General features: G+C 48.4%; 1 protein-coding gene across 1 annotated transcript in view; it reads left to right on the top strand.

Annotated features, from left to right (window-relative positions):
• The window catches only part of ZZEF1 (zinc finger ZZ-type and EF-hand domain containing 1), a 93,020-nt gene extending 80,926 nt beyond the window's left edge, over positions 1–12,094 (top strand). Inside the window, exons 47-55 of the mRNA XM_069603158.1 lie at positions 262–397; positions 515–874; positions 1,768–1,911; positions 3,449–3,617; positions 3,780–3,878; positions 4,299–4,464; positions 7,625–7,778; positions 8,314–8,385; positions 10,110–12,094. Of these exons, the coding sequence (XP_069459259.1) occupies positions 262–397; positions 515–874; positions 1,768–1,911; positions 3,449–3,617; positions 3,780–3,878; positions 4,299–4,464; positions 7,625–7,778; positions 8,314–8,385; positions 10,110–10,190 (1,381 nt within the window). The 3' untranslated portion in view covers positions 10,191–12,094. The remainder of the gene's footprint in view (positions 1–261; positions 398–514; positions 875–1,767; positions 1,912–3,448; positions 3,618–3,779; positions 3,879–4,298; positions 4,465–7,624; positions 7,779–8,313; positions 8,386–10,109) is intronic.
• The last annotated feature ends 11,190 nt before the right edge of the window (positions 12,095–23,284 follow it).

Genomic DNA, 23,284 nt, shown 5'->3' with positions numbered 1-23,284 from the left:
AACTTCAGGGAACTTTGTTTCTAAATGAAAGGGAGAATGGATCCTAAAGGACAGTTTCCATCTCCATTGCAGGTGTCCGGGCATGCCTGCTCGGGTAGATTAGCACTGTGAGTCTGGTGTCGGAAGTGTGGACCATACTACCTAATTCCTTAGTAACAGGAAAATAACTCTGATCAGCATTTTTGCAAGTTTCACTGAAGGTTAAACTCTCACCTATCTGGAACACAGATGCCGAGCTTTGTGCTCCTTCCTTCTCTTCAGGTTTGACGGGGACGAGCTCACCACAGACGAAAGGATCCGGACCCTGGCTCAGCGGTGGCAGCCCAGCCGGAGTCTGAGACTGGACGAGCAGAGTGCCAAGGCCGTAGATACAGACATGATCATCCTGCCCTGCCTGGTACGTGGGCCCCACCACCGACCCCTACCCCTGGGAAGGAGGGTGTCTACTTGCCCCCGCCCCCCACCCCAGTGGTGAGATGACCAGGCCCAATGACAGTGGTCTCTGGGCTTGCAGTCCAGGCCTGTCCGCTGCGAGCAGGCCACCGTCGAGTCCAACCCTGTGACCCAGAAGCTGATCTCCAGCACAGAAAGCGAGCTGCAGCAGAGCTACGCCAAGCAGCGGCGCAGCAAGAGCGCCGCCCTGCTGCACAAGGAGCTCAACTGCAAGAGCAAGAGGGCCGTCCGGGACTACCTCTTCCGCGTGAACGAGGCCACGGCCGTCCTGTACGCCCGCCATGTGCTGGCGTCCTTGCTTGCCGAGTGGCCTGGGCACGTGCCGGTGAGCGAGGACATCCTGGAGCTGAGCGGCCCAGCCCACATGACCTACATTCTGGACATGTTCATGCAGCTGGAGGACAAGCACCAGTGGGAGAAGGTGACCAGGCAGCTGGGCTGGGCACTCACCCCGCTCCCTCTTCCTCTCTGTCCCCCTCCCCAAGACCCCTGGGGGGTGGGGGGTTTGAACAGGCTTCCTCTAGGGAGTCCCTTCCTGGAGTGAGGTTATCTGTGTGGCTGTTCAGCCCCTCGATAGGTGTGAACCCCACAAAATCTGACTCAGGTCACAGTTGAAGTCTCCCAAGTCTTGGCCTAGAGCCAAACTCACGGCCCAGGCAGACTGGATGCTCGGAGAGTATTTGAAATAACAATCTCACGAATCTCGCCCTTGCAGTCTCCTTTTTTTGTTTTTAGACTTCGAAGTCCGACTCTCCTTCCTGGCCTGTCTCTTCTCATGTCCCCTGGGGTCTCACACAGCATGAAGTCCAGGGGACAGGGTTAGTTACGACTGTGACAGCCTATTCCCATAATACAGGAAACCTTCCAGGAAGGTTTATGTCTTCTGTTTTAAACCATCATTTCTAGTGTATCTGCTCCAGGTCAGACACTCTGCCAGCACTTACACCTGGGTTACATCATGACCCAGGGAGAATTTTATTGGTGAAGAAATCAAACCCAGGAGGCTTGCCCAGGCTCCCAGCTTCTGGGCAACAGACATGGGATCTTACAGAGCCTTTGCATTCTCTTCAGTCTAGTGCTGTAATTTATACTTCAAGTTTCCAGGTGGTGACCATCTTTTGTTTGTAAAATCAAATCTTCAGCTGAGCCTTTCAAAGTGGTGCTGGCTTAGCAGACTTTCACAGGGCTAGAAGCATCTCTTCTACCTCCTGCTGTCTAGAATTGGGGGGACCCAGGGCAGAGCTCAGGAGCCCTGGGCATGGTCTCCAGCTGAACTCCATCATCTTGCCCTGTTCTATGCCTGTTTCCCACCAGATCCTGCAGAAGGTGCTTCAGGGCTGCCGGGAGAACATGCTGGGAACCATGGCCCTGGCTGCCTGCCAGTTCATGGAGGAACCAGGAATGGAGGTGCAAGTGCGGGAGTCGAAACACCCATATAACAACAACACCAACTTTGAGGTATGAGCCAGGGTCGGCCAGCCTCGCCCAGTGTCAGGGCATGAGACTGGCAGGACCCACAAGGGTTGCCGAGTGACGCGAATCTCATCACCGCCCCCTGCGGTTCTTTCCCCCCGCCCGACAGACGTGGCCTAGAAAGTGCTCTCTTAGTCTCAGCAGCCATCTACCTCCCTGAAGCCAATCCCAGGATTCTGTACAAACAAGTCCTCTCTTCTCCTGACCTTGTTGTGATAGAAAACCTGAGAGCCCCCAACGCTGGAGGAGAGATTACGTGTCCTGCAGTGAGCTCCTTGGACTGAGACCTCCTTGTCTCTGGCAGAGACTTTGAGTGTGGGTCTGGGTTCCATCCTCACTCTATCCTTCCCCTGATGACCCAGCCACACCTAGGGGACTCCCTCCCCTTTGTTTGATTACCCAGAACTGAAAGGCTTCATCTGTTTTATCCTTAACTCTGTACCTGGACAGAGAGAGGTAGGGCTTTGCCCCCTTTGGAGGCAGAAGTGGGGGTGGCCCAGTGGTCCTCATAGGCTTGGTGCTGCTTGTGTCTCTTCAGCTCCTTTCAAAATATGGGAGCTGTCGTTCTGAGTAGTTGGGTGACAGAGAGACTCATCCAGAATGTGCTTGTTGACAGCTGAGAGTTTGTTTTACAGAATAGAAAGCTCCTCACTCTCTGCCTTCTTAGCCTCTTCTCCCCCAGTTCCTGGCCTCTGTCCTCACCCTCACCTCCCCAACCCCCGCCCTGTAAACACACCTAGTGAGCCACTGCATTCTGCCTCAGAGGGATCGCCTTACCTTCTCCACCGCCCCAACCCCTCCCCTTCTCTGGGTCCCTCTGGCTGCTCCTGTCTCCTCCCCCCAGTGCTGGCCTGCCCCAGTCCTGGCCTTGCCGCACCCTAGCTGGCAGTGATCCTGGTACAGCACAAACCTAATCCAGGCTTTCTCCTGCTTACTGCCTTCCTGGGCACCCCTTGCTGTCCAAACAAGTCTCGGCACTTCATTTTAGCACACACGGCCTTCCTTTTCCATCTGTTCCTCCCAGCCTCTGCAGGGTCACGTCACCCCCTCCCCATCTCCTTAGCATGTGTGCATGCGAAGCTCACCCATTACCTCAGACACCCCAAGCTCATTGCTGTCCCCTAGACACATTAGGCTTTCTGGTGCTGTTTCCTTTGCCTGAAACACATCCCCACATGCTCATGTCTCACTGCGGCCTCCATTCCTTCCTCCCTGACAGTCCTCTCCCGTCCTCCTCAGTCTGCCCAGCAACCGGGGCATCCCTTCCCTGGGACATTTTTCTGCCCTTGCCTCCCTTGCCTCCCCTCCTTCGAGCTGTGCCCAGGCTGCACAGTGTCCTTCCTGCCGTGTTGGCAGCCTGCGTGCATCCTCCCCGCCCAGCCGGGCCGAGAGCTCCTGGAGGCAGAGGCCCTGACTCAGTGCTTCTTCAGGCACAGTTCTGCCTGCAGGACATGGCATGAGGAAGCCCTCAGGAACTGTCCAGTGACCAATGACGACGGCGTGTCCTTGTTTCCCCTCCTAGGACAAAGTTCACATTCCTGGTGCCATCTACCTCTCAATCAAATTCGACCCTCAGTGCAACACAGAGGAAGGCTGTGATGAGCTAGCCATGTCCAGCAGCAGTGACTTCCAGCAGGACCGACACAATTTCAGTGGGTCTCAACAGAAGTGGAAAGATTTTGAGCTTCCAGGTAGTAAAGAAGTACCAAATAATACAGACTCTTAATGCTAAGTACTGAGAAGGGGCATTGTTGAAGGATTTGGAACTGGGCTTTATCTGTTCAGTGGGAAGTCCTCACGGGCCTTTCCCTGTCTGCAGTGTCCTGACCTGTCTGTGCTTCTTGTGTGCCCAGGAGACACTCTGTATTACCGCTTCACCTCTGACATGAGCAACACTGAGTGGGGCTACAGATTCACCGTGACGGCCGGACACCTGGGGCGATTCCAGACAGGTGTGTGCACTGGAACCTCCATTCTCATGCTCTCCCTTCACAGGACACTCCGTGGGTGTCAGTACCGTTAAGTCACTGGTCTTCGCTAAAATCAAAGCAGATACCTTTCTGTGAGACTTCAAAGAATTTTTCTCACAAGCGCCACACGCATCACTTGTGAATGTACTAGAATTAGGAGGTGGTAACTTCTCTACGGCCAGAAAGAGGAGCTACCTGTCAGGACCAAGGAAAGATGCTGGTTCTCTTAGAATTCACCAGGATATTTTGCAAAAAAGGAAGAACTGAAAATGTTCCCATGTTGCTTTTCCATAAGGCATAATTTTAGGCAAAATTTAAATGATCATAGTGATTTCATCCTATTTATTAAAACTTGAGCAGTTTATGTCTTTTTTAAAATATCTGTTTTGTGGGGGTTGCCAGGATTCGAGATCTTGAAGCAGATGCTGTCAGAAGAAAGAGTTGTGCCACACCTCCCCTTGGCCAAAATTTGGGAATGGCTGGTGGGTGTGGCCTGTCGCCAGACTGGTCATCAACGGTTGAAAGCCATCCACCTGCTCCTGAGGATCGTGCGATGCTGTACGCACAGGTAAGCTGCCCTCCAGCTTCGATTCCTTGGCTGGGTATTTGTATTGCAAATATCTCCCCCACTTTGAGGCTTGCCATTCACTCTGTTAGTGGTGTCTTTAATGAAAAGAAGTTTCTGGTTTTAGTGTCTTCCAGTTCACCTGTTTCCTTTATGACAGAGCTTTCATTGTCCTGTTTAGGAAATTTTTGCCTCACTTGACCTTGGGGTCATGAAGGTGAAGCTTAATTATTTTTTCTTCTATATTGAGATCAACAATCCGCATGGAATGAATTTTAGTGCATGATTTGAAGGATAGAGTTAAGCTTCTCTTACACACATTTTTTTACTGGTTTTTTTTTTCTCTTATGGATCTCCATTTGACTCTAAAGCCCATCTTTCCCCTCGCACACGCCAGTGCCATCTTTGTCACAGAAAAGTGTCCTTGTACACATGGATCCATCCCTGATTGCTTGTGTTCCAATGGTCTTTTTGGTTATCTTTGTGCCAGTACCACACTGTCTTATATATAATAGTTTTACAGCAAATTGACATATCTGGCAGTATAAAGCCTTCAACCTGGTTCTTCATCTTCAAGATTGTCTTGAAGATGCTATTTGACCCTGTATGTCCATGTAAATTTTAGACTGAGTTTAGTTTTTCCTCCCACCCCCCAGCTTTACTGAAGTGTAATTGATAAATTAAATTGTAGTGTATTAAAAGTATAGAATATATCAATACATTATGAAAGGATTCCCACAGTCAAGTTAGCTAACATCCATCACCTCGTGTGTTTACCTTCTTTGTGGTCTGTGAGAACACTTAAATTTTACCCTCTGTCTGCAATGTGCTTTTCAGCCACTTTCTCTCCTGTGTTACGGTGTTATACACTATTCTCAACTGTAGTCACCAGGTTGTATAATAGATCCCCAGACTTTATTCGTCTCACAACTAAAAGTTTCTACCAGCCTTTCCCCGTTTCCCACAGTTCCCAGCCACTGGCAACCACCACTCTAACTCTCTGTTTCTACAGGTTTGCCTGTTTCTGGATTCCACATAAAAGCGATACCGTGCGGTATTTGTCTCCCTTTATCTCGCTTACTTCACTTGGCGTAATGCCCTCCAGGGTCATCTCTGTTGCTGGAGAGGACAGGATTTCCTTCTTTCTCATAGCTCAATTATATTTCATTGTGTACATACACACCACATCTTCTTTACCCATTCATCCATCAGGAGACATTATTTCCAGACATGGGGCTGTTAGGAATAATGCTGCAGTGAACGCTGGCGTACCGATAATGTCTCTGAGACAGTGATTTCATTTATTTTGGAGATACTCAGAGGTGGTATTGCTGGATCATCTGGTAGTCCTTGAGTTTCTTGAGGGAGCTCCATGCTGTTTTTCTAATTGTGCCGGTTTGCATCCCCACCACCAGTGTACAGGGCTCTCCTTTTGCTCTGCCTCCTCGCTGGCTTTGGTTCTCTCTCATCTTTTGCATGGAAGCCATCCTAACACAGGGGAGGTGACTCCGCACTGTGGTTTTGATTTGCATTTTCCCCGATGGTTAGTGATATCGAGCACCTTCTCATGCTCCTGCTGGCCATCTGTATGCTTCTTTGGAAAGACGTCTCTTTAGGTCCTTTGCCTATTTTTTTCTTTTTTCTCTTTTGCTATTGAGTTGAATGAGTTCCTTGTGTATTTTGGATATTAACTGCTTGTCAGATATATGACTTGCAAATACTTTCTCCTGGCCCACAGGATGCCTTTTCACTCTGTTGATTGTTTTCCTTGCTGTGAAGAAGCCCTTTTAGTTTGATGTAGTCCCACTTGTTTATTTTTGATTTTGATGTCAAATCAAAAAAAAAAAAAAAATCATTGCCAAAACCAATATCAAGGAGCTTACCCACAGCCTATGATTTCTTCTAGGAGTTTTACAGTTTCAGGTCTTACCTCCAAGGCTTTAATGCATTTTTGAGTTGATTTTTTAGTACGGTGTGATGTGTATGAAGCATGTGTCCCATCTCTCCTGTCATCAGACGGGAGGGCCCTTCCCGGCTGCATCATGGGTGCATTTCTGCAGTGCTGGCCATCGCCAACCCTCCTCCCTGTAAGGACACTCCCTCAGCCCCTTGATCCCAGGGGCCGAGACTGGAGCGGGCAGAGGGGAAAGGCAGCCCGAGGGGCCGGGTGGCTACAGAATGACGGCCTGAGTCCTGCCGCAGGCATGAGTTTGCAGGCGCCTTTTCCTTCCTGCTCCAGTGCTGTCCTGAAAATTCAACCATGACGCCGTCTCTTTAAATCAACCCATGTTTTCTCATTGGTTTACTTTATGAAGTCTTATTCCTCTGGGAGAAAGTGATTCGCTCCAGGATCACACTTAAATGTATAATCAGGAGTCTTTTAAAAATCATATATTAAAAAGAAAAGGCAACATTGTAGATTATAAATGTATAAAATCATGTCCAAGAAATCATAATGTGTCTCCTCGGAAGGACTTTGAACTGGAGTTAAAGTACAACCTTCCTCTGAGTAAAAAACATCAGTGCAATCTCAAGAGGCTTCTGTCTAGTGAGGAGGACTCTGCTTTATATAGAAAGATTTCTGTCCTGAGCAACTTTATAGGCATATTTCTTGTTTTATGAGCTTAAGATCGTAACAATTGCCATTATCTTTTAAATCAGATATTTTTTTCCTTTCTGATTATTTAAAATGATGAGCATTATAGAAAATCTAGAAAACTGTGGGGACAGCCACTGATAAGATTTTTGGTGTGTTTATTTATGATTTTTTTAATATGGTCACAGAATACTACACATGCATTTTTAAATTTTTTTGCGATTTTATATTGCGTATCTTGGCCTTTTCTGCTTAATGTTTATCTGGAGGTTTTTTCCTGCTGTCATTGGAAGTTCTTAACAGCCATATTTAAAGATCCACAAAGTTGATTGGTGTGAATGTGCTGGAGGGTCTCCTTGTCCCCAGAGTTCTGCTTTGAAGTTGAGATTCTGCCCCTTTTCTTATTTGCCATTGGCAACTATTTGGGGCTGTTTAGGGGGTGTTGGGGGGGTGGTGATTGGGACTGGCTTGGCCTGACTTTACTAGATGTCAGGGTGGCAAGGAGCCTCAGAGCTGCAGTTCTGTCTGCGGGCATGACCCCAGGAAGCTGCGCCCCTCCTCCCACAGCGACCTCTGTGACCTCACGCTGTTGAAGCCCCTGTGGCAGCTCTTCACCCAGATGGAGTACAGCCTGTTTGAGGACGTGACCCAGGCCGGCATCCTCCTGCCCCTGCATCGCGCGCTCACCGAGCTCTTCTTTGTCACCGAGAACCGCGCCCAGGTGAGGGTCTGTGCTTCTGCCCCCCGCCAGGAGCCCTGGGGTGTCACTGGGGTCCCAGCAGAACTGCGCAGGGAGATGGGCCTGGCCTGGGGCCCGGGGTTCCCTTCTGCCCCACCCCAGGGAGCCGGGTCCGCCCTGAGATTGTCTGTTTGCTCAGGCCTGATGCCAAAGAGGGAAACAGCCCTTGACAGCAATGAGTTTGGGAAAACAAACCGACAGGCTGTTTCTTCCTCCTTTCTTCCCCGCCTCAGCACAATAGACTCATTGACCAGGAGAGCTGAAAGGGCCTTGCAGAGCTCGCTAGCCTATCCCCTAGGTTTATAGTGAGGAGCCTATAGTGAGGAGGGTGAGTCCGGACACGTGGCTCCGCCCATCCCACTCCTTCAGAGGCACCCAAGGAAGGTGGGCGGTGAAGTTCCCCACAGAGCGAGCAGCCATGTCCCACCAAGGCTCCTGTGGTCCTGGGTCATCCCTGGGAGGTGGGCGTCATCCCCGGGAGGTGGCCTCTGACCGCTGCACCCTGCTCTCTCCACAGGAGCTCGGCCTGCTGCAGGACTACCTGCTGGCCTTAACCACTGATGACCACCTTCTCCGCTGCGCCGCGCAGGTACCGCCTCCTCCCCGCCCCGCTCCCTGCGCCCCGGTGCAGGCTCCACCCCGGGTTTACACGGAGCTCTGTTCCCAGTCAGCCACTTCCTGCCGGTGTCACAGACAGCAGCGAGCCCCATTTATCAGCGTCGTTCATGGTAAACCTTAGGGTCAGGAGACACCAGCAAGAATTTGTGTCTTTGAAACCAAAACAACCAGTGCCTTAAATTTATAGTTTGGCTAATCCCTAAAGTTTCCATAGAGTTAGGCTCCTCTGACAGCTGTTGGGCCTCAGGGCCCCTTTCCACTTTCGCATTCCTGAGGATCCCCAAGAGCTTGTGTTTATGTGCATTATAGAGATTGATACATACTGTTAGAGAGTATATTATAAATTTAGACATTAAGTTAGAAGTTGAAATATTAAACACTTATTTGTCGATTTATTTTTAAAAATAATCATCTCATTATATTTAGCACCACAGTTGTGAAAACCGACTGTGTTTCAAAACAAAACAGTTTTTGAGAAGGGCGGCGCTGGGTTCCGTTTCTGCAGCTCTCTTTCCTGTCTGCCTTCATGGGAGACAGCGGGCTTCGCGGAGCTGCTTCTGCTTCCGGTTGTTGTGACGTCACACAGTAACCTGCGGAGCGCACCGCCGATGCTCGCGAGAGTATGAAAGAGAAAAGCAGTGGTATTGTTGTGAGAAGGGTTTTCACAGTGCAGAGCCTCTGGAAGGGTCTCGGGAGCTCCTAGGCCCCAGACTCCATGGTGAGACCCTCAGGCTCAGAGTCCTTGGATATGGTAGAGCATGCGGTCTGCATCCACAGTGGACAGATGGGGATGCTGAGGCTCCAGGAGGGGAGAGGTGTGCCCGGGGTCTCGAGGAGGCCTCCATCCAGCTGGGACTCCCAGCCAGAGCCCTGCACTCCCTTCCTGGCAGGTTTTCTCAAACCGTAGGTTCATCCTCCTACACAAAAGGGTCAGTGTGCAGCTTAGAAAAGTGGGCACCCCTAGTCCACTACAGAGGGGTTTGTGTGAATTGTCTTGAGACCTGTAGGCCGAGTGAAGACTCTCCCCGCCCCAGCTCCCGTCAGTTGCCTGCCGGCGCTGCCACTGCAACCCGTGGGGTCCCAGCACACAGTCCTGACGTCTGACAGTCGTGACTCCGAAAGCTTAACATCGCTTGCGCTCCTCCCCCTTGCCTTTCCTGGTGTTCCGTCTCTAACCCTCATTCTCTCCTGACTTCCCCCAGCCAGTCCACTGTGGACCAGTGCTCTGCTGCTTCTCCTGGCCTCCGCCCCTCCTTCCCCATCCGCGCCCTCCTCTTCTGCTGCCTTGGCTTGGAGACCAACCTTGGCCTGGCACCAGGGCGGCTGCCCTCCCAGCGCTGCTGTTGGGGCCCCACCACTGGCTGTTTCTCCCTGTCCACACTTTTGTGCAGCTGTCCCCCTCCCTGGAGCTTTCCCAGCTCCCCCACCCCCAAGGTGTCCTCTGAGCCCCAGCGCTGCCCCTGCTCCCCTCTCAGGGCAGTGAGGACTCTGCCTGCCCGTGGAGTTTCCATGTGTCTTGATCGCTGCTTCTTTCCCTCTAGACTGTGGCCCCCCGGGTGAGGGGTACCACCTGGCCTGCATCTGCCTCTCCCCTGCACCCCTCCAGTGCTCAGCTGCCAGTCTTGTTCTATCAGCACTTAATGACCCAGAAGGTGACGAGTTCCTGACCATGGTAATGACTCTTTCCCTCCACAGGCTCTGCAGAACATTGCTGCTATCAGCCTGGCCATCAACTACCCGAACAAGGCCACCCGCCTCTGGAACGTTGAGTGTTAGCCCTTGATGTGGCGTGCATGGAACTCGCTAATCTGTCCACGAGGATCTTAGAGCAGATGCCTGCACTCATTCGGGAAGATTCCCGTGGCATTGGTGCCCGGCTCTCCTTGAGCTCCCCCCTTCCACCCCGACTAGAATGCCAAGCAGCCACGTCTCCGAGAACGTCCTGTGTCACAGCGAGGCACCTGCACGTCCCATAGCATGTAAGAATAAGCAGAGTGATGCAAAATCATTCAGAAAGCGCCAGCTGCAGGCCTTTAGGAATGTTGTTCAGAGGCTGCAGCCCCTGAAGACCCAGCTGCAGCCTCTCTGGGAAGGGCTCTGTCTCCGTTGAACTGGTACTGCCTGCACTTGCCCTTCAGGGGATGACAAGAGTCTGCCCGGACTCACATTTCTCAGCAGGACCTTCAGCAGCAGCCTGGCCGGGAGCTCTTCTTTCGCTTTTGCTTCTTGAGACCGGGTCGTCTAAACCAAAACCAGTGAGAGCCCGGCCACCACCCAGTCCCAACCATTCAATATAGGACCTGCTGCCATGCTGGCCTCTGCGTAGCCTTGGCCGTCCCAGAGAACTCCTTGGTGAGAACAAGTGCCCTTGGGAACAGTCAGCAGGCCGCCACGCACATCCACTGTGCACGGCTCCCAGCTCAGCCGCGTTGTTTTAGTTGTTGTTTTAACACATATTTCAGTTTCCACCTCATGTTTTTAGAGAGAACCACACTGACTCCCTTGAGAGGCCTCGGGGGGCAAGACTGGCAGATTGGTCATTCAGGGGGACACACTGGTTTGTGTGAAAGGAGCAGATCTTGAAGAATACTCTCCAGTGTCTGTACCCAAAGACTCAAAAGTGTTATCAGAGGAGATCTTATTTTAGAAGGCAAACAAACAAAAAACCACATGGTTGTATTTCTGCTCCACGGTCGTGGTAATCCATCACGTCCGCCTCTGGGACTTTCCATGGTTATCTGGCTGTCACCTGTCTCTAGCAATAACTACATCAGTTCCAATGAATGCTGTTTTCCACTTTCCTTTCTGTGGTGGTAGTCTTGCCCTGAAGTGCTTATGATTGTCCTCTTTCCAAAGCCATGCTTTGGAGTGTGAGGCTGGGTTGGCAAGTGGGCCATGGACAAAGCCTCAGTGGGACTCATCACTTGAAGAAGCTTAGAGCCAGCTGCCACTTAAGGGCGGGGATCTGGGCCCAAGCATGTCGCCCCCCATACAGGGCCAAACCCACGGAAGGCTCATCACAGCCAGGTGGGGTTGAGCAGATCCACATGCCACAGCCCCGCAAGCCCCCCCTCTGCAGAACCCAAGGCTGCGGGTCCTGGAGTCTCCTTATTGCTGGGACACTTCTGCCTTCTGGGCCAGGAAGCGGAGGTGCTGCAACCTTCTGCAGCCCTAGATTGGATTCTCAGCCCAGCCCCAAGCACGTGGAGCTGTTATGGAAGGGAGAATTCACAAGACAGAAACAGAACAGGACCCGAGGCTTAGTGACCTAAAGCCCAAGGCCCTGACGTGGGCGCAGCCCAGGCCTGGCCCAGTCTCCCGTGGAGTTGGGGTCTGAGTAGACGAGCGCTGGCTTGGTAGAAACCCCTTCTCACCTTTTGCTCTGCTGGCATCCCCAAAGAAGGCCCCAGGCTCCATACCGCCCAGCCCCAGGTGGTTGTCTCCCAGTGACGAGGAAAATCACAGAAATCACTGTGCTTGCGAGGAGAGGTCTCTGCCAGAGGCTTGGGCTCACTGATGCAGAGATGGTGTACTTGCTGCTTGCCCTCACCATGCCCCCCCTAAACCCCCAGACTGGCAGCAGCTGCAGGGGTCATACCCCTCATGGCAGCAGCCATTGGCTTTGCCCTCCATCCTCCCACTAGGGAGATAAAAGTGTAAATAAAACGCTGGACTCCTCAGAGCTTCTCTCTGTACACCGCCCCTGGTCTCTCTCTATTCAGTTTGCATAGAATAAGCCTTGGTTTTCCCTTCACCCACAACTGCTGCTCTCCTGCCGGCGCCCTGCTCGGCCCAGCGCCCTGCCTCCCATCGCCTCGCCTCCCATCGCCTCTGCTACCAGCCACTGGGTGGCGCTGCTGAGCCAGGCCCACGCCCCTGGTTCCCAGCCGGGCCCTCAGCATCTGAAAGTGATTTCCATCTAGACCGACATCCCTCTGATCCTTCTTAGGAGGTGGGACTGCCTGGAGTGAGGTGGGACTGGCAGGAATGAAGGTGTTGTGGAAACATGTGCCTAATCTATAAAGAAATCTGTTCCAAACCATGTATATTGTACAGACAGACGCTGTTCTTTACGGGGAGTGACTTATTTTCATCATCGTTTTTAATTTGTTTTCTTACGGGTTTACGATTTTGAATTTTTCTTATTTGGTTGAAAGAAAGAATTTTGATTATATCAGCTGAGTAAGTTCAGCCTGTAAAAAGGATGTTAAGTTGTGGGTAAAATATGCAAATGAAGAGAAATATATTGTACAAATTCTATATAAAAAGGTATACTTGTGTGTGGGCTTTTCTTCTTTTCCCTTTCTTCTCCTCCTTCTGCCTTGCTTATGAATATGATGCTTGGAGTTTCTACCAAGTCCGTACTGATGGAATTCTAGAATCCCACGGCCTTGGGGTGGGAAGGAATCAGAAAGTTTCTTAGCTCCCACCCCCCCTTCCAGTAGCTCCTCCTGCCCCTCCCTGGGTCTGTGCTCTGGGATCTTATCCTCAGACCTTGCTCCCTGGGCCTGTCCCTCCTATGCACAGTCACTCAGAGGTTTGCGCACGTGTGCATACACACACACACACACACACACACACACCCCAGTCACCTCCTCTCCAGACACACACCCCAAACCCATCCTGGGCTTCCTTCACCTCTTAACAGCTCACAGGGCGTGTGTGCTGCCGGCCAAGGGGAGGATGGCAGAGGTGGTCTGATCACAGGGCTGCTACCTTTCCGGGGCCTGGCTTCCTCCTTGCCTGCTTCTGGACCTGCTTCTGACTCCACACCAGGCCAATGTCTGCCTGTCCTGGGGTCTCAAGCTTCTTCCTCCTTCAGGTCGCTGGTCTGCCCCCTCCTCAGCCACTTTCCTAGTGTTGAGGGCTGTCTCGTGAATTAGAGAGGAGAAACTGGTGGGGGATGGACTTAACCGACCTTCCAGGCCCATCTGTTTTGGTCTGAAAGCACCTGACATGTCTCCTGAAAGCCCCCAGCCTGCCTTCTGAGGAATCCAGGGACAGGACCCAAGACCCAACCTTGACCCTCATCAACCCTGAGGCCAGAGAGAACTGGATCCGCGTGAGGCTCAGCAGAACTGGTGCTCCCAAGGTCTTCGCAGCCCCCGAGCCCCCCCTCTAGGGCCTGTTGGTGACACCTTGGCCCTCTCACATCCTGCAGTGTTGCCTCAGTTCAGTTGCTCAGTTGTGTCCGACTCTTTGCGACCCCATGGACTGCAGCAGGCCAGGCTTCCCTGTCCATCACCAACCCCGGAGCTTGTTCAAACTCACGTCCATTGAGCTGGTGATGCCATCCAACCATCTCATCCTCTGTCATCCCTTTCTCCTTCACTGCCTTCAGTCTTTCCCAGCATCAGGGTCTTTTCCAAGGAGGCAGTTCTTCGCACCAGGTGGCCAAAGTACTGGAGTTTCAGCTTCAGTATCAGTCCTTCGATGAATATTCAGGCCTGATACTCAGGCAGTGTTGCCTGAGCAACATTTATTCATTGAGTCTTTAAATTTGGCCCCGAGAGCCTGTGTTGTGCTCAATCTGTCTGAGCCTCAGCTAGGCTAGAGAGGCTGCAGAGGAGATTAGCTTATGAGCACAAAACAGGGCTTCCCGGGGAGCTCAGCTGGTAAATATTCCGCCTGCAATGCATGAGACCCCGGTTCAATTCCTGGGCGGGAAGTCCCCCTGGAGAAGGTATAGGCTGCCCTCTCCGGTATTCTTGGGCTTCCCTGGTGGCTCAGATGGTAAAGAATCCGCCTGCAGTGAGGGAGACCTGGCTGGGTTCAATCCCTGGGTTGGAAAGATTCCCTGGAGGCGGGCATGGCAACCCACTCCAGTATTCTGGCCTGGAGAATCCCATGGACAGAGGAGCCTGGCGGGCTACAATCCATGGGGTTGTAAAGAGTCGGACACGACTGAGTGACAAAGCGCGAACAATAGAAGGTCACAGAGGTCAAAAGCAATTCAAAGTCAAGCCTTTCAGAACGGAAGAGAAACAGTCCAACCAGCCGAGCCTCTTCATTTGAGAAAGAACGAGAAGCTCTGAGAGGTCATCTTGAAATTGCACAGGAAGTAGTGGCAGGGCCAGACCAGCCTAGTTCTCCTAACGCCCAGCCCCCAAGCTGTCACCATGGCAGGCGCTTGCTCCTTCATTCAATGAATAAGTTCACTCAACCAGTCAGAAGCATGCTAGGTATCAGTGCTTTAAATAAACCACTGGTGAAAAACCCAAGCTCCTGCTTTAAATTCTGTTATTTTCAAGAATTTTAAGTCCCCAGTGTTTTGTTTTCATATAATAGATTCTCCAGACTATGTTTTATTTAAAATGGTAAATTTCTATTAAAAATAAATAACCCAGCCTCCAGATTGAGGCCATACGTAAACATGGCCCTGAGCACCCCTTCTGGTGATGCCTTGTCTGCCACTCACGACCTTGTCTCACCCACTTCCCTTCCCTGCTAACAGAATCCAGTTTTGTTGCAGGTGATGACTGGTGATGCTTTAATCTCAAGAAAGGCAGGACCTTCCACTGGCTCCCGAGGAAAGTCATGATTGGTTTGAGTCCCTCTCGGTAACCTCATTTCTATTTGCTGAACATTCACTTTCCCAGCCCCTCCTGCAGCCAAGGTGGCTGTGTGACCCAGTCAGGCTGAAGAGAATTCAGCTGAAGCCTGCAGGGAGGGGAAGGGATTTTGCCCCGGCCCCTATTTGTTCCCTTTGTGGAGACAGGGCACCATGCTTGGCACTCAGGCAGCAGCCCTGCTGCCATGGACAAAAACAAGGGGCAGAAGGAAAAACCTGACCTCTTAGTTACACTGGGCATGAGCCCTAGAATCACTAGCCTCCAGCCATGTGTGTGTGTGTGAGAGAGAGAATGAGAGAGAGAAAATGTTTGTTTTGGAGCTGAAAAATTCTGACCCAAATTTAGGCAACAATTTGGCTCCAATAGTTGGAAAAAATGTCATTCTGTCTCATCATATACCTTATGAACGATATATGGAAAAGCAAATACATAAAAATTCCTGACATAAAATTGGAGAGACCCCTGACAGTGTCCAGTCAAGCCACGGATGGCATTAAGCTGCAAAAATTGACAAGTTACTCTTTTCTAGGGATTCTTGGTACTGAACAGAGCCTTGCTCCTACTCAGTGAGGTTGCAAACTCAGTTTGGAGGCACTGCCCTGGATTTACTGGGATTTCTTCAGTTGCAAGTTAAACCCTCTCCAAACTAACTTAATTTTAAAAAGAGAATTTATTGACTTAACAAACCTGAAAAAGTCCAAGAGTTGCACCTGGCTCTGGGCAAAACTAGATTCCAGGTCAGTCTGTCTGTCTCTCCCTACCCTCCCTCTCCCTCCCCTCTTCTGCTTCCCTCTTGGGCTTTTACGAAGATAAAGGTGAAGAACCAAGTGAAGATTCTCCTCTCCTTTCCAACCTGCCCGCTGCCTGCCACTGACTGCCCAGTGCTGAGAGCCTGTCACTGTCTCTTCATGGGACTCTTCCCTGTGTTATTAACTGGTGTTTTCTAGCCATGATCTGACTTCATGTTTACAAAGCTACCTGGGAGACCCTGAATTCGCAGCTGTGGGCCCAGCACCGCGTCCATGGCTCCTGGGCAGGAGACGTGCCGGGAGAACCCCCCACAGGCGCTCCAGGGGTCGCACCAGCACATGCTCGACCGCTCAGCTGCCTGGTCAGGCAGTGTGCCCCTCCTCCATTAGCGAGTGTAGACACCCCACGCAGAAGTGAAGAGAAACACCCCCAAACAACCGATCTGAAAACAAAAAGGTTACACAGAAAAGAATGGGCACAAGTATATGAAGCAGATGCAGACAGCAAATCAGGGTCACTTCGTTCCAGGCAGTGCAACTCAAGACAAAAAAAAAAGTAAGCTGGACCAAATGCCACTTTATGGATCAATATTTTCTGTGGATAAAGAGTGTAATCTGCAATTAAAACAGGCTTCTGTACCAAATCCCACCAGAAATTACACAAGGCAAACATGGATAGAAATGTGTGGAGAACTGAGCAAACTCAGTTGTAATAGGAGGTGGGTGACATCTTTCTAATTTACCAGCAAGTTATTTGAAAAAGTGACTTGTAGGGAAGCTTTCATGACAAAATTCTCCCTTGCTGAGACAGGCCATGGAGAGAGACCCTCCTGAGAGGGTGGCCAGTTGACCTTCCCAAGCCTGCCTCCTGACCCTGAGAGTCCCCTTCCAGGTGGACCCTGTCATGCTGGCCTGGGGGCCTTGTGCTCCCTTTGCCCGGCAGGCTGCGTATGGACATGGGCCCTCCCCATCCTCCCCATGACAGCCAGGGCCGGGCTGGCCAGCTCATCAAGGCTTGTCAGCTGGACAAGGCGGAACTGGCAGAAGCCAGAGCACAGCCAAGCCTCCCACAGATGGCTGATTAGCTCTTGTCACCAGCCAGAGGGGATCTCCCCTGGGAGGAGGTGCCCTTTGGGATTCAGAAGGGGCAGGAACTACCTTTCCCCGTCTAAAAAACCTTACACCAGGAGGGATGGGGGTTTGGAGTTAGCAGATGCAAACTATTGTACATAGAATGGATCTGCAGCAAGCTCCTGCTGCAGAGCATGGGGAACTATATTCAATATCCTGTTCATGGATAAACCATGATGGAAAAATGCGAAAAAGAGTGTGTATATGTGTGTATATGTGTGTGTGCACTCAGTCACATCCGACTCTTTGTGACCCCATGGACAGCAGACCACCAGACTCCTCTGTCCATAAGATTTTCCAGGCAAGAATACTGAAGTGGGTTGCCCTCTTCTCCTCCAGGGGATCTTCCCAACCCAGGGATTGAACCCACGTCTCCTGCGTCTCCTATATTGGCAGGTGGATTCTTTATCACTGAGCTACCTGGGAAGCCTACACACACACACACACACACACACACACACATATATAGGCTTATAATATATATAATATATGTAATTTATATATATCTGCCATACAGTAGAAATAAACACAATATTTTAAATCAACTGTACTTCAATACAGTAAGTTTTAAATAAAGCACCTTGCACCAGCCCCTGCTCCAAGTCCTCACTGTCTCTCAGAGGTCCAGTTCTTCCCACACTGATAGGCAGTGGTGGTGTCCAGTTCCTGCAGGGGCCCTGCCAGCCAACCTCACTAGATGGCACTTACAGGCTGGCTAGGCCACAGCACAGTCAGCCGCATCTCTGCGCCCAGGAGGGCCTTACAGCAGTTAATAGCCCAGGTCTGTTATTCAGTGAGTGCAGGTGTACCCCTGGGTTCGTATACAGATCATGCCCAAGAGAAAGCCTTCTTTTCCGGGGCTCATGGATGATTCCTAAAAATGGGCCCTCTTTCAGGCCACTGTATTAGCTAGGCCGGACTTTGCATCTCTTCCCCTACAATCTTTCTGTGTCAGTGGTCTCCTTTTCGCAGGCTGCAGGGGTCTTCCTCTTGCTTCTGGTGTCTGCCCCCTGGTGGATTAATTTGATCCAGGGGCTTGTGTAGACTTCCCGGTGGGAGGGACTGGTGTCTGGCGGATGGTGCTGAGTCTTCTGGGCTGCAGTTCCAGTACAGATGGCGGATCTGAAAAGCCTGTTTTTTTTTTTTTTTTTTGGCCATACCACATGGCCTATGGGATCCCAGTTCTCCGACCAGTGATCGAACCCATGCCACCTGCATAGTAAAGTTTGATTCCTACTTCACATCAACATAAATTCCAGAGAAAGAAATACAGTTGGCCAAAAAACACTTGAAAAAATGTGCAGACTCATTTATAATTGAAATGTAATTCAAAACAATTGTTTTGTCCCGGAGGTTCACGAAAACTAGAAAATTCTACCTTATACTGATCTCTCACACATTGCCGGAGGGTGTGCAAACTGATGCAACATTTCTGTGAGATCTAAGCAAATGCTGAATATATTTACCCTTAGCCCAGCACTTTCACACCCGGGAATGTATCCTTAGAACATGAACACAAATTTCTCTTTTTTTCTGCACCAAGTGGGATGCAGGATCTTAGTTCCCAGATCAAGGATCAAACCTGCACCCTTTGCAGTAGAATCACGAGTCTTAACCACTGGACCATCAAGGAAATCCCACAAATATGTCTCTTAGTTATTCTGTTGAAAGAAATTTGGGAAACTCATAAATATATGAAAATAGTCCTAAATAAGCAATGGGTCAAAGAAGAAATCAAAAGGAAAATTAGAATATGAATTGAATAAAAATGAAGGTAATAGAACACCAAAGAGCATACTTACAAGAAATTTTGAGCTTGAATTAAAAGAAGAATGATTTCAAATCTGCAACCTAACTTCTCCCTTAAGACAATGGTCAAATAAGCGCAAACTAAGCCTCAAGAAAGCAGAATAAAGACTGGAGTGGAAATAAATGAAACAGAGATAGAAAAGCAGAGAGAAAAAAAAAAATCAAACCCTAGGTCTTTGAAAAGATCAACAATATTGATAAACTTTAGCTGAACTGACCATGAAAATAAAAAAGAACCCTCAAATTACTAGAATCAGAAATGAAAGAAAGAACAATATTACCAACTTTACAGAAATAAAATGGATTATAAAGGAAGACTGAACAATTGTAGGCCAATCAATTAGATAATTTGGAAGAAACAAATAAATTCCTATAAAGATATAGACTACCTTTAGGAAGAAATAGAAAAACAAAAATTTTTGGTACTGCTGTGGCTTACAGGATCTTAGTTCCCCAAACAAGGATTGAACTTGGGCCCACGGCAATGAGAGTGCCAAGTCTTAACCACTGGACCGCCAGGGTATTTCCAGAAATAGAAAGTCTTTAACAAAACATTGAATTAGTAATCAAAACACTACTTACAAAGAAAAGCACAGGGCCAGATGGCTTCACTGCGGAATTATACCGAAATTTAAAGAAGAATTAAAACCAAATAATTCTTCACAAACTATTCCAAAAATGGAAGAGGAAGGAATACTTCCCAACTCATTCTATGAGGCCAGTATCACCAGCACCAAAATTGTGATGATAGCACCAGAGAAGAAAACTATAGGCTAAAAAAAGAAGACAAAACTATAGGCTAATATCACTGATGAACACAGATTCAGAAGCCCTCCACAAAATACTAGCAGACCAAATCCATACCATATAAAAGAATTATACACTATGAGCAAGTGAAACCCATCACAGGGACACAAGGCTGTTTTAACATCTGAAAACATCTGAAGATCAGTTAATGCTGTACATCATATCAGCTGTGTGAGTGGTGAAGACCCGGCCTGCCAAGGCGAGAGACGCAAGAGACGTAGGTTTGATCCCTCGGTTGGGAAGATCCCTTGGAGGAGGGCATGGCAATCCACTCCAGTATCCTTGCCTGGACAGTCCCATGGACAGAGGAGCCTGGCAGCCTTCAGTCCATGAGGTCACAGAGTCGGACACAACTGAAGGGTCTTAGCATAGCACATATCAATAGAATTTTAAAAAAAAACCCACAGGATCATTAAAAGACACAGAAAAAGTATCTGACAAAATCCAACACTCTTTCTTTTGAACTGTGGTGTTGGAGAAAACTTTTGAGAGTCCGTTGGACTGCAAGGAGATCAAACCAGTCAATCCTAAAGGAAATCAGTCCTGAATATTAATTGGAAGGACTGATGCTAAAGCTGAAAGTTCAATACTTTGGCCACCTGATACAAAGAACTGACTCCTTGGAAAAGACTCTGATGCTGGGAAAGATTGAAGGCAGGAGGAGAAGGGGACGACAGAGGTTGAGGTGGTTGGATGGCATCACCCAACTCAATGGACATGAGTTTGAGAAAGCTCTGGGAGTTTGTGATGGACAGGGAAGCCTGGTATGCTGCAGTCCATGGGGTCGCAAAGAGTCGGACACGACTGAGCGACTGAACTGAACTGAACAGTTTCATTTAAACACTCAACAAACTGGGAATAGAAGAAATCTTCTAGGGGCATGTATGAAAAACCCACTAACATCATACTTCCTGGCGGAAGACTGGATGGGTTCAACTCGGTATCAGGAGGAACACAAGGATGTCTCAACACTGGCCTGGAGGCTCTAGACGAGGCAACTAGGGCAAGAAAATAAAGGACTGCAGACGGGAAAAGAGGTAAAACTTTCCCTATCTGCAGATGACATGGGCTTCTATCTGGAAAATCCGATACAATTCACTAAAAAACTGCTAACACTAACAAATGACTTCGGGAAGGTTGCAGAATATAAGATCAACATAGAAATTCAATTAAATTAATTAATTTAATTCAATAATACTTACCTTAAAGTGAATCAGTTTGGGGACTATTGCCATCTTAATAGCAATGTCTTCTGATCTATGAATATGCAATGTTTTAAAGTCTGTTTAGATCTTTAATTTCTTTCAACATTTCATGGTTTTCACATGATAAATTTTGCACTCCTTTTGTTGAATTTACTAAGTATTATATTATTCTTGATTCTGTAGACTTTTTTATTGGCTTCTTAATTTCATTTTCAGATTTTTCATTACAAATATATAGTAATATTATTTATTATATACATATAATAAATGTATGCAAATAATCCATCATATTAATTATAGATTGAATATGTAATTGATTTTATATATTGAATATAATCAATTATATATATATGTTAATCACACTCTCAGTTTCAAAATTTAATGCAAAGCGACAGAATTTCGAGATAATCGGATACTGGCATAAAGACAGACATATTACTGAATGAAAAAAATGAGTTATAAATAATGTCAACAATCCCATTTATATAAGAAAAATATTTTTTACCCTTAAGGAAAAGTCTCACAACGTTAACTGTGTGAGTAACAGCTCATGCAGATAAGGGTAAAATTAAATATAGAAGCTTGAGGCCTGGTGGGTGGGATTCAGCATCCAGGGTGGCATGGTGACCCAGGTGTAGGCACTGCCCAGGGTCAGGGCTCCATGAGAAACGGGCAACTCCTGTTTATTCCAAACTCCCAGTGCCTCTCAGGCAACCTGGAAAAACACAATTCCCCAAGCAGGAAACCCGCCGCATATTCCAGCTTGGAGCCCAGAAAGCCAAACCCTGTGACAAATTTAAAAACAAAACTTGAAAAAGCAAGCTCTCACAATAGACAGAGTTTTTTTTATGTTTGTTTAAAAAAAAAAAACCTTTATTTTCCTTTCTTATTAATAAGTGCTACACATTTTTTGTAAAAAAATATTTTCAAAATACAGATAAGCAAAAAGATAAAATTTCCCATAATCTCACCACCAGAGATGACCAATGTTTTCTACTGCAAATGTGATATTTTCCCTATAGGCAAAAACATTGTTGACACTCTGATTTGTTTTCTCATTGAGCAATACGTTGTAAACGTTTTCATGCCAGTAAGTATACATGCATCGATATAATACTATGTAAAACACCTGTTCTTGCTATTTTTCCTCCTCTTGCAGTTTTTTTAAGCATTACTTTAAAAAAAAAACAAACACTATTTATTTATGGCTGTGCTGGATCTTTGCTGCTGTGTGCAGGCTTTCTCTAGCTGTGAGACCGGGGGCCACTCTCTGTTATGGCGCGCGGGCTTCTCATCGCGGTGGCTCCTCTTGTGGGGCACAGGCTCTAGGCGGGCAGGCTCAGTAGTGGCTGCACACGGGCCTAGTTGCTCCGTGGCATGTGGGGTCTTTCCAGGCCAGGAATCGAACCTGTGTCCCCTGCATTGGCAGGTGGATTCTTTACCTCTGAACCTCCAGGGAAGTCCTCACAAAAGTTTTTCTTTCCCTGTGACTCAGCCAGCAGGATGCCTGCTCCTGGCCTGGACCCAGACCTGGCCAATCAGAGCCTTCTGTTCTCCTGCTACCACGATTCATCCAGGGCTGGGTATGTGACCCACATCATTCCAGTGAGCCAGGTTCTGTGCCAGGCCCAGCGACGGTGTGACAGGTCCAGTAAGGTCCAGGCTTCCTCCCGGTGGCTGACCATACCCGTGGCATTCCCACCCAGTCTGCCCACTAAGGCTGTCCTCTGCATCCTTCCATCCACAGAGCCCTGCAGATCTTGTGAACTCTCCTACATGAGCCCCTTGTCGGCAGGAGAGCAAGAAGCTGAACTCACATTCCCCCTGCACGCTTGACATCACGTTCCAAATTTCTTAAGGTCTCCCACAGTAGCTAGAACTTTGTGTAAGTTCTGCATTCTCTACTAATATGTCTTAACATTTAAAGAATGTGGTCTCCAAAAAATCTTGGAGTAAAAGTAAGATACTTCCTGCTTCTCCTGTGTCTTTTGGAAACTAGACTCTTATCAGATATATGATTTGTAAATATTTTCTCCCATTCAATGGGTTGTCCTTTTACTCTAATAGTTTCTTTGATGCATTAAAGTCTTTAATTTTTAATACTGAAGTATGGTTAATTTACAATGTGTTAGTTTCAGGTTATACCAAAGCAATTTATATATATATATATATTCTTTTTCAGATTCTTTTCCATTATAGGTTACTACAAGATACTGAATATAGTTCTCTGTGCTATATAGTGAGACTTCCGTGGTGGCTCAGACGGTAAAGCGTCTATCTACAATGCAGGAGACCAGGGTTCGATCCCTATATATACAGTAGGTCCTTGCTGTTTATCCGTTTTGTATATAGTAGTGTGTATCTGTTAATCCCAAACTCCTGATTTATCCATCCCCTCTCCTTTCCCCTTTGGTAACTATTAATATGTTTGTTTTCTATGTCTGTGAGTCTGTTTCGGTTTTATAAATAAGTTCATGTGTATCGTTTTTTTAGATTTCACGTGTAAGTGATTGTATGCGATAAAAGTGATATCACATGTAAGTGATGGCATTTCTCTGTCTGACTTACTTCACTTCGTGTGATAATCTCTAGGTCCA

The sequence above is a fragment of the Ovis canadensis genome, chromosome 11 (assembly GCF_042477335.2).
Source record: "Ovis canadensis isolate MfBH-ARS-UI-01 breed Bighorn chromosome 11, ARS-UI_OviCan_v2, whole genome shotgun sequence".
Taxonomy (NCBI): Eukaryota; Metazoa; Chordata; class Mammalia; order Artiodactyla; family Bovidae; genus Ovis; species Ovis canadensis.
The sequence above is the reverse complement of the archived record's forward strand: the minus strand, read 5'-3'. Positions and strand labels throughout refer to the sequence as shown.